This window comes from Galleria mellonella, unplaced genomic scaffold (genome assembly GCF_026898425.1).
Source record: "Galleria mellonella isolate WM207_F2 unplaced genomic scaffold, CSIRO_AGI_GalMel_v1 utg87, whole genome shotgun sequence".
NCBI classification, from domain to species: Eukaryota; Metazoa; Arthropoda; class Insecta; order Lepidoptera; family Pyralidae; genus Galleria; species Galleria mellonella.
Window position 1 is genome coordinate 1,748,792 of NW_026442166.1, and position 20,096 is coordinate 1,768,887.

Below are 20,096 nucleotides of genomic sequence, written 5' to 3' on the forward strand. Positions count from 1 at the left end.
GTCCTTTCATTCCGAAAAAAAATATTTAAATTACTTACAATTTGTTTTATTATAAAAACATGTACTACAAAATATGATTTAAATATTTATTAAAATATAAAAATTGTATTCTAGTTAATATCAAGCGTAGTCGAGTATTTAAATCTAATATTATTTCTACTTAACGTCCAATTTGTACATATGTAATTCAATACAAACATACCTACGTATACTATAAAGACAATAAATTCTCCAATATGTTTAATGAAATATCTATTTGTAGTTGAGTATAAAACACTTGATTACATTAATACAATTAATATATCAGCAAATGAAAGCCTACTGACGTTAATCACAGGAAGTACGCCATTTTGTATGGCACTTTTAAATTTAGAATACTTCAAAATGGCGTCGGCTAGCTGCAACACGCCGCTTTAGGGAAGTTACAAGCGCAGGGATCTGTCGCTATGCATTCGGCAGGACAAATACAGTTACACGCTGGAAAAATTATAAAACAAATATTTATCAAATTTTACTAGCTTTTACCCGGAACTACTTACCTCGATTGAGGGGATAAATAGTAGCCTGTGTCCTCATAGGACGCGTATACCAAATTAACGTTTATTTGAGCTGTTGAGGTGCTAAGACATAATAAACTCACTTTCACAAGGAAGGGGGGAAGGGATTGTTAGTAATACAAAATCCCATTGCTAGCAATATACCCTATCAGGTCAACCTTCACGTGGTCCCCTCCCGGAAACCGTGCTGAATTTCAAGTGTATTTATCACGATGAGCTAACTGACTTGTCTTCATTCTCACCTATCATCTCTCACTGGTGTTCCGCCAGCGTATACCGTTAGCGCTGGCGGGGTTACCAGTCTATTGCTATCCAATATAAAGACCTCACTTATCATACTCAATAGCGCACGCGGGTTTACCATTCCATTATCATCAATTTAAAAAGATCATACAGTCAGTATGTTGTTACATTTTTAAACATTAGCAGCCATTAAAAAAATTCACTTCCATTCCTAGGAAGGATCCTAGGAAGCATTTTGAAATACTTGTTTTATTTTGAAAATAGTAATTTTTATAAAAAAAAGATATGCGAAGATTATTGATTACTAACTTAACATATAGAATATTTTATACTTTATTTATGCGAGTAAAGTCGCGGGATGCAGTTTGTAAATGTGAAAGTGAGTCTCTTATTAAACCTAACGGCTCAATTAATAAATGGAAATTGGTATTGGGGATAGAGAAGGATACGTGTTATCGATCACGCGAACGTAGTCGTGGGTAAATGCTAGTATTTTTTTTTTTGATGAAAATGGTATGGTAACCCCACCTGTGCTAACGGGATACGCTGGCGGAGCACCAGTAAAGGGTGATAGATTAGAATGGAAACAGGCCAGATAGCCCATCATGATGAATTCATGAGGAATTAACCATGATAGTTTCCAGGGAGAACCGCGAGGAGATCGACCTGATTGGGTATATTGCTAGCAATGGGATTCTCAATCACCATTATTAACAATCCCTTTCCCCCCAAATGCTAGTATTAATATATATTTATTCTACCTCTACAATATAAGACAAGCATATAAATACTGTTTATTTGTTTTGTGGCATGGGAACTCACAGTCTGCACAAATAAAGGCAAAGTCATTCCGCGAAGTTATCGTAGGATTTCCGAGAGTTGATACAATTGTATGATAAGATAAACATTTGCAATCATGTATGTATTTAATGCAATAATTATAATAATATATATTTCATCTATAGCCTAAGATATCAGGCGTTTAAGTGAAAGACGAGCGAAAGTAGGTACAATACAATGCTGCTATGAGCGGGGAAAGGGATTATCAGTAAAGGGGACCTAATAGTCCAGTTGCTAGCAATATGGGTATATTTGTAGTAGTGGTAGACCTGATAGGGTTATCAGGTCGGCTACCATGCGGTTCTTCCCTGAAAACATTACGGTTAATTCTTTTTGAATCCGTCACTATGGGCCAACTGACCTGTTTTGTCTTCACCTATATATTTCTCACTGGTGCCTCGCCTCCGCTATCGGCATACGCTGGCATTCGTTGCAGCTTTGTGTAAATTGGTTGAAATATGATGATTATCGATTATGGAAAAAATCAAGCCGTTTTAGATTTTTTTATCGAGAACGCTGCCTAATTTCAGTTTGAGATATAACAAAACAATGTATGGGATTGTTACTCTTTTGTTTATACAACTTAGAATGGCAAACAAGCTGACGGCCCACCTGATGGAAAGTGGTAACCGTCGCCTATAGACATGAGCAGTACCATGGACATAACAGAGTATACTGTTTCGCCCATGATACCCCCCATGCGTTGCCATTTCTGAGGACTCAGCTGTTATTCTTCTATACCCAGTAAATTCACGCCATATCCCACCTTTCAAACCGAAACGCAGCCATGCAAACACAACTACTTCATGGTTGAAACACGAATGGAACAGAGGTACCCAAGCAATCGACTTTTGTACAAAGTTTCCCTCTGGTATTGGTCTACAAAAAATATTTGGAATACATCCATATATTAAGGATAATTTATTATATCCATCTAATTTATGCTCGACGCAACAAGCCGATGCACAAAATGTATAAATATGCTCTACTATGTTACCAGTGTAAAGCAGGGGCGGGCCGCTAGTCCAAAGTGTTGTTTTTTTAATATATATATATATATATATATATATATATATATATATATATATATATATATATATATATATATATATATATATATATATATATATGTTCACTCTGTCCGTGCACTAAATTTCCAAACATGTAAATATTTTTAAACATTTACATTTTATCTTACTAAAATAATAAAACTGTAACTAGACGGTAAAGATGTGTATACATGAGAGATATTTAAGAAAAATTGATTCGAACCCCTCGTATCAATTTTTCTTAAATATCTCTCATGTATAAACATCTTTACCGTCTAATTACAGTTAATTCTTAATAAGAGTCAGTCTTTATAAGAGCAAAAAACTAATATTATAGTATAACTTTGAGAAATTTTGTTTGTCTATCTGTTTATTTCGGTATCACGTAGAAATTACTGAAATAAATCGGTTACGGTTTTCACTTAAAATCTGTTATATGTTTTATCTTGATATCTCATCTAGATAATGGTCTATATCATTGGTTTCCCTATTACTAAAATCCACGCGAACGAAGTAGCGGGCAGAAAGCTAGTCTATCATTCTTTTTTTATGAGATAATAATAGAATTGTAACTCTACCTGTACTATTTGTATACACTGGCGGAGTACCAGTGAGTAATCATAGGTGGAAATGAAGTCAGGTTTTAATATCTCGGTCACGTTATTGAAAGTACTTTAAAAGATGACCTGGACATAGAACGCGAAAGAAGAGCATTGGCAGTTAGAAGTAACATGTTGGCCCGCAGGTTTACTAGATGTACAAAACAAGTAAAAATAACCATGTTTAAAGCTTTTTGTCAGGTGTTCTACACGAGTAGCTTGTGGGTCAACTATAGTAAAAACACTTACAATGCTCTTCGAGTCCAATATAATAAGTTCAGGGCACTGTTGGGGCTACCTAGTCACTGTAGTGCGTCACACATGTTTGCACGAGAGCGTACGAATGATTTTTACGCAATACGGCTCAAACGAATTGTTTCGCTGTTGGATAGGGTGCATGTTAGCTCAAACAGTGTCCTGAAGACAATTGCTGATAAAATCCACTGTCCTATACTAAAATATTGGGTGGGACAGGTTGTCAATGTAAGAGCGTTATGACCGCTCATTTACTAACATAGGTTAAGTTAATTTATAACTAACAAAATGGGCCTTATGTAGTCTAATTAAATAATAATAATTATTATTTTCTTAATGGATGATAATGGAATGGTGATCTCGCCTGCGCTAACGGTATACGCTGGTGGGGCACCAGTGTGGGATGATGGGTGAGGATGAAGCAGGTCAGTTAGCCTATCGTTATAAATTCAACAAAAAATCAATCATGATAGTTTCCAGGAGGAACCACAAGGTTTCTTCACATAACGAGCGCTGTTCTTTTAGCATCGCTATATAGAGTTTCCAAAGTATAGTTACTAACGTTTGCAGTCGCCATAAGCACATGGATCTATGTATTGGGTACAATCTTCTCCGGGCGGTAGGAACGACGAACGGTAGATAGTTGTGCCCTCCAGCTGGGTAATGCATAAATAAGTAATTAATACCATCTCATAACATATAAATTGTTAACTGTTAACTGTGAATATAGGTCTCCCCTATTGGGGGGTTTTGCCAGTAGTTGCTACGCTTGGCAGGCGGGTTGGCAACCGCAGTTAGGCCTTAGTGATATTTTAAGAGGGACACTGTTGCCCATCCAAGTGTGTGTGTGTGTGCGTGCACGATTGCATGTGCGTGTGCTCGTGTGCGAAAGTGCGCGTGTGTGCGTGTGGGCGGGTGCACATGTGCGCGTGTGCACGTGTGTGTGCGTGTGCGAGTACGTGTTGTGTGTGTGTGCGTGTGCGTAAAATCAATCGAGCAAAATTAATTGGTTTTGTCACAGTTAAAGATATTTTTTTTGTTGAAGAAAATTTACATACATACATACATATCTGTCACGCCTGTCTCCCATTAGGGTAGGCAGAAACAATGGAACGCCAAATGCTTCGATTCAAACAAACCTCTTTCGCTTCTTCCACATTCATCAATCTTGTCATACACGCTCGCCGGTTACGGGTACTTTTAAATGTTTACTTGTTTTAATATCTGTAATATAAAAAAGTTACCTTTTGGCAGGGTTTTTGATATTGTCCTTTGCAGGCCCACGGTGGCCGCTGTGGCGACGGCACACACACTGGTTGGTACGACATTTTTTGTGTGGTATCGCTTTCCATTTTGGCTGCATAAGATTATCATAAACAAAATCGTTTACTGTACATTTTAGGATAGCTATTCGTGCGATCTACTCTACAACGTTTCCAAAATATGAACAGCATTATGAATTACACTAAATACACTATAAAGTCCAGATTGTATTTTTTTTTAGATTGGAGGTATATTAGTTTTGGCATCTCGTGTTTACTATTTGATATGTATAGCGAGATGTCTTTTATATTGGACGTATTCTATATAAGTTTGGGGGTAGTATAAGTTAAGGGGTACGAGTATAGTGTAAATAAAATAGAATACAAATTTGCTACTAAAACAAGGAAGTGGTCGGTTATCGAATGGGTAATCCTGATCATCTTCTGGTCGCCCATTCGACGGTCTACCGGTCATCGGTCATCAAGGCAGTAAACAAAGAGAATAGTCGACTCCCGGGTATGCGGTCGCTCCGGGTAGCGACACGGCCGCGCACCTCGAAATAATTCAATTTGAAATTTGTTGAATCATCATATAAGGCGTTAACTGTTCAATGCTGAACATAGAGCTCTCCCACAAGGAAGGTATTGCTAGTAGTTGCTACGCTTGGCAACCGCAGTTACACTTCGGTAATGTGGGACATTGCTGCCTATTCCTCGACCATTAAATTCCCTTAATTGCCCCTTACGACAGCTACAGGAAAGAAAAGGGTGGTCGGCTCTACGCTGGGATCATACAGCAAATAATGCAGCCTATCACCGCAGAATAAAGGTGATTTAATTTGTTTTTTTTTTTTTATTTAACAAGACTGGTAATCAATTAATCACGTGCATGTGACACTCCTAGTATTGCAGGCGTCCATAGGCTGCAGTAACCGTTTACCATCAGACGGGTGTGCTCATTTGTCAGCTTCGTGGTATAAAAAAAGTCAAGCATATTGTTTGTTTGATAGCAAGTGGTTACCATAACCAACGCATGTTTGAAACATTTTTTTTATGAACGATAATGGAATGGTAACCCCCGCCTGCGCTATCGGTATACACTGGCGGGGCACCAGTGAGGGATGATAGTTGAGAATAAAGCGGACCAGTTAGTCCACCGTGACGAATCTAACAATAAATCAATCACGATAGTTTCCAGGAGGAACAACGAGGAGGTGGACCTGATAGGGTATATTGCTAGCATTGGGGCTACTAATCCCCAATACTAACAATCCCTTCTCCCCCCGTTTAAAATATTAGACGCATACATATATTGCTAACTATTGTGACATAGTGCATTATATTTCATTCTTTTAACTGAAGCATACATTCTGCTGTATCAAATCGCAGCTCAAGTTTGTAACAGCAAATAAATACAAGTGTGCGTCAGAAATATAAATAAGAAAAACAGCGAAACAAATAAAATAATAAAAAAAAAAAAAAACTGAAGCATACATACCATGTAGGTAAATTCCTCTGCAGTAGTATAATTGAGAGTTGAAATAAAGATATACATGTAAAATGTATATCATGCATGAGTCACAAAGAAACTTCCTCTATTAAGTCTGTAGCTAAAGAATTACACAAGGAAGTCACGTTTCTGAATTACCTGAAGGCTTTTCGTAGCACTTTAGCGGAGCGTATGATTCTAGCACGGGAATACGTCCGGGGTTCAAGTAGGACATTCGGTTCACAGTGCGGTCTGTAGACATTGTTGGGTTTTAGAATTTTTTTTAATGGATAAATCTGTTTTTTTTTTATTTTAAGCCCCCCCTCTACCCCCCCCCCTCTAGGAGTGCAACTAGTACCCGGATATTAAGTTCCAGGTTTTTTTACCTTGGGACATTATTAAGCCTTGTTTTTCCTTCAGTAATCAACTACGATAGTTTCCAGGGAGAACTACATGTATGTCGACCTGTTAGGATATTGCAATTGGACTGTTAGTCCCCATTACTAACAATCCTTTTCCCATTGGTTTTTAGAGTTGGTTTTAAGAGATGAAAATGGACAGGTATCAGTTTAAGTTAGTAGAGTACCAGTTAGATGAGTATGAAGTCAGGTTAATTGTTTCATCGTGTCAAATACGCCAGGAATTACTCACGATGATGTCCAGGGAGAACAATAAAGAGGTTTACGAGATTATGACTATCAGTATTACTTGAACCACTAGTTTCTATTACCTTAAATTTCTGCGTTTACTAATATAAATATTTAGATAAAATAAAATAATAAAAATGTTCACGACTATAATCCTTAATGGAGTAGTCAAAGGCGTTTGTCAACCGCTGCTGCTGTAGCGTACATAACACTCGATATGTCACGTCTACATTTCGCTGAGTATATTAGAATTGAACACGAGTTAAGGGACGACTCTACTACAGTTACTTGGAAGAATTTGGATTATTATTATTCTTTTTCATCCAATCCTTCTAAGCAATCCATCCGATAGCCTAGAAGAGATAGCTCTTAATGACAAAGTCGCCCATTCTTTTCTTAATGTAATATTTTCTTGTAATTGTTTGTATTTATAATAAGTTTACTATTGTAACTTTATGGAGGAAAGAATAAAGTCTATTATCGATGTTTTATATCACAGGAAAGGACATATAGGTTGGTCCGAAATACCTAAATTGGAGCTAGTTATGCAGGTTACAGGCATCTCTTACAAGATGTACGAAAATACTGACTTTCGAAAGGTTGTTCAACGCAGTGGAACTTGGTCGGCGGTTTGCATGACTCCCTGATTGCGCACGGTTTGGGCACGTAGTCGTGCCGTTGCGTGGTGACGTTCTGCATGGGCCCCTGACCCCACATGTCATGGTGACACGGTCGGATCGCTTGTGTCATGCATACCGGATTCGGCAGGAACGAAAGCTGTGGGGAATATGAAACGATAGGTTCCAAAGACAAAACTTGTAACATGATTGGAACCACAGGTATCTCAGAATATAACGAAGAAAATAACTCCCGTTATTTCTTATGAGTCGATATTTTTAAAGGATCTAAGTGTTATGCTTTAAGGCAGCGCTGCAATCTGTGCTTGGAGAGCATCCCGGTGACCTTTTTGTTATGTCCTCTCTGGGCTTCATTAAAAATTTGTCCATTTGTTGGCGTTGGCTAAAGCCGGTGCTCCTAGGTATCCTAGTTAAAAAGCGTCGGATAAATAGTTAATAAGTATACCTTATGTACAGTATCCCCCTCCATCTGAGCAGTGGACGGCACTAGGTTAGGCGCTGGTTTCATAGGTTGTGGAATAGGTGTAGAGGCCGGTAGGTAACTGTTGAATATTTATTACTTAAGTACGAGTATGTAAATTTTTAAATGGACATCCGTTGGGGAGGAAAGAATTTCGAATGGCGATTTCGTATAGACAAATATAGTGCATGACAACACCCTATCACATAGAGCGATGTCTTTAAATGTAGGAGTCTTTGGGTGCAGATGCCTAAGGTCGGTTATTTATTGTAGTTTATATAGGATGTCTGTATTCAGTAGTGTATAATTAACAGCTTAAAATACTGATGATACTATTCTATTTTTTATTGATGTACATCTGCCAAGTGTTAGCAAAAAAAAAAAGTGTAAAGATTTCGTATATATAATTTGATTTTAATAGAGTACTTGCAACACACTTATAGCGTACCAAACTCTACGACAGAGAGTGATAACTGCGGTAGTACTTAACTTATTTGGAAAAGTCATGACAGATCTAGAATAGCTTCCAAATTTTATAATAGTCTCATAAGATTAATGCATATTTTAAATTGGCTTTTTAAGTATTTAAATCAAACAAGAGATAACAAAGTACGATTATAATATAACGCCTGATCATGGCTTATTGTAAAATCTAGAATACGTACACTAGAATTTATTATATTTGTAATTAATTATGATAAATAAAGAACTTTTCAAAACAAACAAAACAATATAACGCCTAAAATTTGCATACAACAACGAATACATGCAAATATATTACATATATATAGGAACATTTTCAATTAAGAACTGACCTGTTTTTATAAATCGTTTGCGTTTCAAATCTCTTGGACACTGTCACGGGATTGAGGCACGTATCGGGTATGATAGCATGCCGTCTGCAGTCACTCTTCGCATCCAGATAACTGAAATATTTATTTCATTTAATTTTTTTATGTAACGAATAAAAATTGAATAGTAACCTTGTTTGTACTATCAGTATACGTTAGTGGGGTACCTGGGTTTACAAATACAAAAAATGACAAAAAATGACCTAAATTTCACCAAGCCCATTTTACTTTTCTTCAAGTATTTCATTTCTCCAAAATTTTGCAAAAAGAAAATTTATTACCCAAAATTGCGAAAAAATAGTCTGGCAACACTGTTTAGACGTAATAAGTGGTAGTTTAGATGATAGTAAGTGGATTTATGAGGATTACGTGATTACCTCATGGCGTATGTAGTATTTGCATCCAATCTCTGACATGGTTTTTGGTATTGTCCTTTACAAGCCCATGGCAACGGTTCTCTTGGTAGAATCTGCATCAAATGTTAATGGATCATCCTTACGAATATTAAAAATGTGAAAGTGTTTGTTTGTTTATTACCGCTTAGCACTTTAACGACTGAATTTATCACTATGAAATTTGGTATAACCACAGATAATATAATACTATATTAGTACTTGTAGTATAGCTAAACGTATTAGCTTAGCCGTGTCGGTCCCGGCATAGAATAGCCCACCCTTTCCCGTGGATGTCAAAAGAGGTGATAGTTTAAGCGTCCCATTGTATTCAGATTGTGTGGTAAATATATAAAAATATAATAACGCAACATAACGGACTTGGTTGGGCATGTAGCTCATTTTCTGAGTGGTGGTCCCTTCCATTTTAGCAGCCGGTCTCTCGTAGCATCGCTCGGGCGCGTACGACTTCGTATGTTCCAACCTTTCCGGCGGCAAATAAGATAGCTTGTTGACAGTTCGATCTGTAAGTTTTTAATAATTAACATGGGTAATATCGTTATCCCGTGGGTGTCCTAAGAGGTGATTAAGGGAACTTAATGGTCCAGTAACGGGCAGCAGTGTTCTTTTAAAATATTGTTAAACATATTTAACTGTTTTATAATTGCTTATATATTTATTGATTCCACTAACGTTACAAATTTTCGGAATGATCATGCTAATTACATATCTGTCACGCCTATCTCCCATTAGGGTAGGCAGAAACAATGGAACGCCAAATGCTTCGATTCAAACAAACCTCTTTCGTTTCTTCTACAATCATAAATCTTTTTATACACGCTCGCCGGTTACGAGTACTTTTAATTTGGCCCTTTTTCAGCACGTCAATTTGGTCGACATACACCCGTTTAGGGCGGCCCCTACCGATATCTCATTTCATTCTTGCTCGATAAATCTCTTTCGTAATTCTTCTTTCATTCATCCTCTCCAAATGGCCAAACCAATACTTTCATATCCCTTATCTTCTATATTAATACCCGCCCACTATGTATTCTTTATTATAACAGATTGTGAATTGTTAATCTTTGTCGGATGTCCACGATACAGTTTCGTCTAGCGTAAAGTCCATTGTATCTTATGATTGTAACTTTGTGTTTTTATCAAATAATAAATTTCTATTCTATTCTATTGAAAGACATCTCACTTTCGAAAGGTTGCTCCACACAATGGAATTTAGCTGGTGGTTTGAAGTTTTCCCGGAGTACGCACGGCTTGGGTACGTAGTCGTGCCGCTGTGTGGTGACATTCTGCATGGGCCCCTGGCCCCACATGTCATGGTGGCAGGGTCGGATCGGTTGTGTCATGCACACCGGGTTTGGTAGAAACGACAGCTGTAGACATGCAGTTAGAGAAGGGAATATATAATTGCTAGCAATATAAATAGATAGATAGATACTCTTTATTGTTTGCTCCAAAAGATTACAATAGTAAACATTTGTAGATACAAACAATTACAAGAAATGCTCACAATGAGAAAACAATGGGCGATCTTATCGCTAAAAACGATCTCTTCCAGGTAACCCTTGGATGGAGAGGAGTAATTATAAACAGTTTGATCGGTGGCACGATAAACATTTTATTATTTCTAAATATAGAGATGTAATACATGTAATAAAGTAAATATATATCTTTACTGATTATTATATAGGTACACACATACATCTTATTTTATATATCTTAATTTTTTTTTGAACTAAAATGGAACGGTAGCCTCGCCTGCGCAATTGGTATACGCTGTCGGGACACAGTGCTTGATTGGTAATGATGAAGTCAGATCACTTGGCCTATGAATACACCAGGAATGAATTGCGAAGGTTTCCAAAGGAAATCGCGTGAAGGCCAACTTGATAGGGTATATTGCCATCAATGTGGCCCTCGATCTCCATTACTAGTAATTCCTTCCTCGTTTTGTCCCTCTGGAGACGTACGTGAATAATTCGTCACGATGGTCCAACCGACCTGTTTTTGACATCTCCTATAAGGGACGGAAGGGATTATTAGTAATGCGGATTACCAGTTTCATTGCTAGCAATATACCCTGTCTGGTCGACCTCCACGTGGTCTTTCCTCTTGGAAACCATCGTGCTGGATTCCAGGTGTATTCATCACGATAGGTAAACTGACCTGCCTTTTCACCTCACCTATTATCCCTCACTAGTGTCTCGCTAGCATATACCATCAGCGCAGGTGGACGTACCATTATAGAATGTTAATTCATTAATAATACCTACTTTTATACAATAAAAAGATCTCACCTATACCCAATAGCGCAGACAGGGTTACCAATCATAAAATTAAGAAGATCATACAGTTAGCATGATGACAAATAATGTTGCTATATTTTTAAGTAACTTCTAATAAACGGAGGTCTATATAAAATAAATATATTTAAAAATTATATATTAATAATAACATTTATTGAATCCAAAAAGACATGTTACAATTATACATCTTGTTCCAAAGACAGGATTCCCTGTGTCGTGAAGTCATGGGCCCTCTTTTGCTTAAAAATCTTATAAAATAATATATAAACTTCAGCTACACAATATATACATTACATGACAAAGTAAGTATATAAATAAATTTAAATGACGTTATAGAATAATTTAAATTACTAATCTAATGAATCAGTGTTTGCGACTTGCATTATGTTATGCATTATAATGGCTTATAATCACATTAGAATATCCGTTATTATTAATAGTTGTGCAGTCAGAGAATAGTGACCACACACGACCACATACGACCATACACGACCACACATATTAGTAAGGACGTAGTTTAGTTCAAAGGACTTAAAACCACAAAATTATTATTATACAGGAACATGGTAAAAACAAGCAATAGTAGTTTATTATATAAATTTAGGTAAGCATATTGAAAAATTGTAAAGCAAAGATAGTCGATTAAATAATTAAATTTGCGATATTCGTAACTGTGTAATGAATAAATAAATAAATAATATCACAAATTAGATAAAGGTGTATGAATGTCCTGCTTTTTGTTACCGTTGTCTCAATGTGCGATTCTCGTAAAAAAAAACTTTTTTTGAGTATTTAATTTTTTTTAAACGTTCAAATGTAATTGTAACCCTGTATGCACTATTAGTGTATGCTGGCAGAGTACCTGCGAGGGATGACGTCAGGGCAGTTGACACGCTGTGACGAATTCACTTAACCACGATGGTTGGGGGGAGGGGGGATGGACTGTTAGTAATGCGGACTACCAATCCCATTGTTAGCAATATACCCTATTAGGTCGACCTCCACGTGGTCCCTCCTGGAAATCATCGTGCTGAATCCAGGTGTATTTGATGGGCTAACTGACCTGTTTTTTCATTCTCACCTATCACGACTCACTTGTATCAGCTATCATTATCATTCATTAAAAAAAAAACACATGGTTTTCAGAATGACCGCGTGGAGGTCGAGCTGACGAGTATACTGCTAGCAACGGGAGCGCTGTTCTCCGTTAGTGACAACACGTCCTCTCCTCACCTATACCGATAATATTTATTGCTTCATAATCTGTAACTCGCCCTAATTTTTTCGAAACTTAATATTATCTATTAGTTAATAAATTCACTTATAATCTAATCAATAATTTGATATAGAAATATATAAAAATAATATCATATGGAAGTGTAAAGATAAGACTGATACCCATTTGTCTATATTTTGTTTACAGGAAGTTTTATCGCAAACTATACAGAGCTATTTCGAATTTGTCGCCCCGGCAAGAGGGAATTCTTTAGGACTATTTGAAGTTCCATGTTAATATTTTGTATTAGCGAACATCGTGACAAGGGATTTGTATATACAAATATCTATCATCGTCATCATCATCATCATCTTTGGCCACCATAGGGAATGGTCCTGAGCCATCTGCATATACGAGCATTAAGACAGATATTCTGTCAAAAAAATCTTTCTTGCTTTTTTGTTATGAACTTTGTTACAATTCTTTTTTTTTCATGCGACTTGGACTAAGGCCATGACAGAATGGTGCCCAAGGGATTCAGGATGATTAGTAGACCACCGACCCGATGGCCAGATAACACGGTGCGGATAGCTGGGAGGCAGGTGGATGAGGTCAGTACAGGACTGTTACAAGTGGTGCGACAAAAAGGAAGCTTAGTAATGGTTTGATGTGTGCTGAATTGATAGATATAAAATGCAATTTGGAATGGTAAAGAGATCTGACCTTTTGAACTGTACACCCTTCCATCGGCTCGCAGCTCGGCACCAAGTTGGGAGCTGGTTTCCTGGGTACTCCCCTAAGGTTCTGGCAGCCGTCCACCGGTAAGTAAGACATGTTGTACGTAGTACCACTCTCAACTCGAGCCGTTGGCTTCTTGTAGCATCGTCGGGGCGCATATGAGTCTGGAATCTTTGGCTGTTTGTAACACTGCAATAGACAAATGTGTATGTATGAAATAAAATACGATCTAAACGAATGACAACAGGTTTTACTTGAAAGCCATTCATCTTTAAAAACTAAGTAATTAAGTTCCCTTAATCATCTTTACGACAACCATGGGAGAGGAACGGGTGGCTCATGCCATGATTCTATGCGGGGACTACACGGTGAAGTAACAGTCTATGGAGGCATAAATAACATCTTATTGCTGGGGAAAGGGATTGTTAGTAATAGGATCTAATAGCTCCATTCCTTATCAGGTCGACCTTCATGCAGTTTCCCCTGGATACCATTGTGGTTAATTTTTATTATTTTTCTCGCGATGGGCCAACTGATCTAATTACATCCTCATTATTCAGTGAAAGCACTGGTGCCCCACCAGTGTATACCGATAGCGCAGGCTGAGTTACAATTCCATTTTCAACCATTAAAAAAATCTTACTACTCAGGTAGTGAAATCATTGAGAGAGACTGTATAAAAAGTCTACATGGGTACCTCCGTTGATCCCGTTACTGCCGCGAAGTAGAGGTGCAAAGGGCTGTGAAATTACAAGGGACAGAGGCATAACAGTGTAGTCTTTAGAAATTAAAACTTATGATGGATGCCATGGGCAACAGTGATATTATTCATGTTTATAGACAGTTTCAGACCAATTTTTATAAGATGAGTTTGCTAAAGACAAATAAAAAAGTTTAAAGTCTTTTTTGTTTATAAAGTTAATTTCTTTATAGATATTTATTTATTTTTTACATCAACTGGATGAGCTTTACAGTTTCCCAAAACGCTCATCCAGGAAAGCATCAGTACAGTCACACACACACACACACACACACACACACACACACACACACACACACACACACACACACACATATATATATATATATATATATATATATATATATATATATATATATATAATTAAAAAGAAATAATATTAATTAAGATTTAACTGAATTTGAAATAACATTAGATCTTAAATCTCTGAACACAAACATTCTGTGGTCATCCGACGAAAGTCCAACATAATTTTTTTTTTATACAACTTAGAATGGCAAACAAGCTGACAGCCCACCTGATGGAAAGTGGTAACCGTCGCCTATAGACATGAGCAGTACCATGGACATAACAGAGTATACTGTTTCGCCCATGATACCTCCCATGATGATAATATAGATAGATTGGTATATCGAGGTATACTCACTGGTTTCACGGTAGGCGGTTTACTACAGCAGCAAGTACGGCATGGGCAAGGCTGTTCCTGCTTTCCATCGATCCGCTGACCGTCCCGTAGGCCTGATTTGATGCCAGCCGATGGTGCGCACGGCGCCGCCGCCGGACACGGTATGCACCTGGTAGATATCGTATTATTATTTACTAATTAAATTTATAAAAGTGTATATAATTTAATAGGTTCCTCAAATACAGGCTCGACCCATATAGGGACCATAGTTAAGCAATTCTGTAACATACTGCTTTGAACAAAAATTATTGTTATATTATTATTTTACCGAAGGGATACTTTGTATAGAAGATCATCTGTATGTACCTTTGAATTAGCCCTAATGCAGCTATGCTGGCATGATTGTGTTTCACAGGCATTGGTAATATGGATACCGATCCGATAGCCATATATTTGATTCCTTTGGACATTGATGGTGGAAAACAGGTCATCACCCATTTCGATATCGCCCATATCAGTCGGATGTCTATTTTTTTTATACAACTTAGAATGGCAAACATTCTGACGGCCCACCTGATGGAAAGTGGTAACCGTCGCCTATAGACATGAGCAGTACCATGGACATAACAGAGTATACTGTTTCGCCCATGATACCCTCCACGCGTTGCCATTCCGGAGGACTCAGGTGTTATTCCTCTGTACCCAGTAAATTCACGCCATATCCCACCCTTCAAACCGAAACACAGCCATGCAAACACAACTGCTTCACGGTAGAACACGAATGGGACAGAGTACTCAAGCAAACGACTTGTACAAAGTCTCCCTCTGGTAATTTTTGAATTTTATATTAGTATTTTTGAATATGTTAAAAATCTGTCATCTAATACAATTTTTTTGGATAACAGATTTTTAGCATATTTGTTATTGGACCAATACATAGATATTGTAATTAAAATATATAGATACTCCTGTATATTAACCATCCTTAATGTTTCGGTTTGAATTGTGGGATATGACATGGACGGATATCACCATAGTCCATAAAAAATAATTGCTTACTGCATATATCCTGGATCGAAGGGATTGTCACTTAACGAGGGCTTACGAATCTATTTTCTACAATAGTTTCAATAAAACAGGGCATATTGTGTTAGTAATGGGGTCTAATAGCCCCATTACTAGCGATATATCCTATCAGTTGTTATTGTTATTATTTGTCACCATGGCTTGCTTTCATTCGCACCTGTCATCCTTTACTGGTTCCTTGTTAGCGTATACAATAGCGAAGGCGGGGTTACCATTCCATCATTTCTTTAAAAAAAAAAAAACTGTCAATAGATAGTTTTTTTTTCAATAGAAAGTAATGTTTTCATTGCCATATATATTGTATTTTTCCCTGATTTATCAGTTTTAATTTAATTCAAATTGTTTAACAGTAGGACGGCTCAATACGGAGTTTTACAAAGTCAAACTAGGTTATTTAAAACCAAATTAAAAGGATTTCAGTTGGAGAATTCAATTTTGCATTGAGAGTATTTGATACGAAGTAAATTGGTGCATGATTGCGTCAGAACAATGGTAATCATTAAATGTTTTCTAATATACTCTGACCTATTTCTGTTATAACTGTATAGAAAAGTGTTATTTCTGCTGTTTTATGTCTAATGAAATAAAGTGTGCCACTAGGAAAACAGCCAGAGCAATAATAAGAGGAAAGTACTCCGAAAACGCATTGCTTTTTTTTATATCAATCACTGAGGTGGCAAACAAGCATACGGCCCATTTGATGGTAAGCAGTTACCGTAGCCTATGAACGTCTACAATATCAGAGGTAATAAGCGTGCTTTGCCGACCCTCAAGAGATTACTTTAGCCCATTTTTGAAGAACTCTATGCAGTCTCTAGGAAAAACCTTGACATTCTTTTTTTTTATAACCCACAATACCAACGGCATTGCAGGTGTGCTACCGGCATTTTAAAAAGGAATACGCTCTTTTCTTGAAGGTTATGTTGTCGTATCGGTTCGGAAATACTGCTGCTGGAAGTTGCCGTAGGTGTTGTGGGTGACCATGGGCGGCGGTAGTCACTTATCATCAGGTGAGCCGCATGCTCGTTTGTCCCATGTGTGTGTGTGTGTGTGTTTTTTTATAAGCGAGAGGAAAGTGTTCCAGTCAGCCGCACTATGACGACTCATTAAGTGATTTTTCATGTCACATTCGAAGAGTCTGAGGTTATTTAAAAATATATATATATATATATATATATATATATATATATAATTTATTATAATATTATTGTAAGAATGGCATGGCCATTGACAGTTCTCATAGCTCATATTTAACCTGATTTTAATGAATAAAAACATGATAAACTGGTACTTACTCAGGCATAATTTAGTACTACACCTAAATATAGTGATAAAACACTGTGTAATATAAAAAAAAATATAAACTACAACTTAATCCGAAAATGAACTGAAAAGATTTTATAAAAACATCTCTATCTAAAATTGATTATAGAAAAAGTGACAGGAATTTTTGTTGTTATTTTTTTCTTGTATTTCAAGTTGGTTTTGTTCTTAATTTAAAAATTATATTAAGGTTCTAGTTTCATTATAAATTTCTTTTTTATACAACTTAGAATGGCAAATAAGCTGACAGAAAGTGGTAACCGTCGCCTATAGACATGAGCAGTACCACGGACATAACAGAGTATACTGTTTCTCCCATGATACCCCCATGGGTTGCTGAGCCATTTTTGAGGACTCAGGTATTGTTCCTCTGTACTCTGTAAATTCATTGCCATATGCCATCCTTTAAACCGAAACACAGCCATGCAAACACGATTGCTTCACGGTAGAAACACGAATGGGACAGAGGTGCCCAAGCAATCGACTTTTGTACAAAGTCTCCCTCTGGTATATTTGGTGTACATTAATTATTTAAGATGTAGAAGTACATAAGCTAATATTTTTATCCCGGTCAATCAATATATCTTGGTCACGCGGACAAAGTCGCGGGTAAAAGTTAGTCATGGATATACTCCCTTAGTTTCAGGGAGGGTAGGTATTGCTAGTAATGCGGACAACTAGTCCGCTACGCTAACAATATACCCTATCAGGTCGACCTCCACGTGGTCTCCCCTGGAAACCATCGTGCTGATTTCCAAGTGTATTTATCACGATGGGCTAACTGACTTGCGTTTTTATTTTCACGTATGATGATATACTGTTAGCGGAGGCGGGACTATCATTCCTTAAACGCCTATTAAATAAAACATAATTCCTAAGTCTACTAGATCCGGAAAACGTCTATCCTATCTCCTAAAAATGTCATTAAAATCGGTTGAGCGGTTTCGGAGGTTATATAGGTTATATAGGTGTGTATAAACATCGTGACCGGGGAAAATTATGTATTAAAATTTAAAATTTTACTTATTACGCATTATTATTAATACCTATTCACGCAATATGGATTAAAAAGTTAATCTGTTTTTAGCGAGGCATTAGTAAGGAGACACTATCTATATAATACAAAGATACGTGGAGCGTAAACATGCCCAACTATCGGTTGATTATTGGGAATTATGTTTGGATGGAATTACTAAGTGCTCAGACACTGTTACTGTACATTCAGGGGAATTTCCGAAAATTGTGTGTATGTAAAAATACAAATAAAATGTCATCATACAGTTGCCCAATTCGTATTCGTACGGGTGTATGTGTGTGTAAGGAAAATGAGAATCATGCCTTTTCTCTCTCACACTCATTTTTTTTTATATAGGGTTTACTACACTACATACTATATTATACTATGTTATGCTATGCTATACTATACTAAAATAAACTTTTAATAAAATAAATAATACACTTATATGTAAATAACGTATACGTTATTTACATATAAGTGTATTATTTATTTTTATTATTATTTATCCACTCTAATTTGCCTACCTTGCTTTAGAATTATAATTTTCCTTTATTTAATTAAAATCCGTTATTGGCTGTATTTATAAGTGACTTAGCTTGTAAATTGTTTTGTAAGAGCTCTGGATTTTTGTATTACATAAATAAATAAAAGAAAAATATAAAGAAATAATAAACAAATTTGTTCGCTGTCGAAGCATCCCATTTGTATACATACTAATATGTGTGACAGCAGGGGGAAAGGGATTGTTAGTAATGGAGCCTAGCAGATAGATTTTTGCATTGCTAGCAATATAGTTATTGGGTTGAACTCCACGCGGTTTTCTCTGGAAACTATTTAGATTATTGCTTGTCAAATTCATCAGGACGGGCAAATTGACTTGTTAGGAGGGGGCAGGGATTGTTAGTACTGCGGACTATCAGTTCCATTGCTAGCAATACACCCTATCAGGTCGGCATCCACGTGGTCCCCCTTAGAAAACATCATGTTGAATTCCAGATGTATTCATCACGATGGGCTGACTGACCTGCCTTTCCATTCTTACTATCATTTCTCTCTAGTGTCCCGCCAGCGTATACTGATAGCGCAAGCGGGGTTACCATTCCATTATCATCCATTAAAAAAATTGACTTGTTTATATCACACCAGTGAGACATGAAATCGCAAGCGGGATTTCCATTTTCATCCATATTAAGATGTGTTTCACAAAAAAAAAATCGACTTCAGCTGTAACAAAATTGGTTATTTTGATTCTAAATTTAAATTACTGTACTGTTTATGATAATATTTCTATGGAACCAATCTGTAAGTATACTCCTTCAGGTAAGAAAATAATTTTCACAAATCAGCTCATAACTGACGGAGTTATTAGGCAATAAACATAAATAAAAGCAACCGAATCGATAATTTTATTTATTTATTTATTCATTAGTACAAATATGTGTACATGGCGGACTTAATGCTAAAAGTATTCTCTCCCAGTCAACCATAGGGAAGTGTCAGAATATTCGAATGCGGTACTACTAATTATTGATTTATGTACATACATACTAAAATTACATATATAAACGAATAAATATATATTAATAACAAATATACTTACACATATATGATGTATGCTATATTATACACGAATTTGGGAATAATCTTCCTTTCTGAAATAGATTGAAAATATATGTTGATATAATGCATTTATCTGCGTAGCTATGTGAAGTGCATGTTATGTG

General features: G+C 36.6%; 1 protein-coding gene across 4 annotated transcripts; it reads right to left on the minus strand.

Moving 5' to 3' along the window:
* Positions 1–225: 225 nt before the first annotated feature.
* On the minus strand, positions 226–20,084 carry LOC113509345 (stabilizer of axonemal microtubules 2). 4 transcript variants are annotated; one of them, XM_052902130.1, is made up of 13 exons: positions 19,973–20,084; positions 14,967–15,114; positions 13,546–13,749; positions 10,487–10,673; positions 9,664–9,806; positions 9,268–9,359; positions 8,855–8,965; positions 8,025–8,121; positions 7,532–7,718; positions 6,454–6,546; positions 4,788–4,900; positions 4,106–4,199; positions 226–477 (listed from the first exon to the last, which is right to left on the minus strand). In XM_052902130.1, exons 1-13 carry the CDS (start codon positions 20,059–20,061, stop codon positions 395–397), a joined length of 1,641 nt encoding a protein of 546 aa, XP_052758090.1. In that variant the 5' UTR covers positions 20,062–20,084; the 3' UTR covers positions 226–394. The 4 variants fall into 4 exon arrangements, with proteins under 4 accessions (XP_052758090.1, XP_052758091.1, XP_052758092.1 ...); XM_052902131.1 differs by lacking the exon at positions 19,973–20,084 and adding an exon at positions 17,327–17,477; XM_052902132.1 differs by lacking the exon at positions 6,454–6,546.
* Between the last annotated feature and the right edge of the window lie 12 nt (positions 20,085–20,096).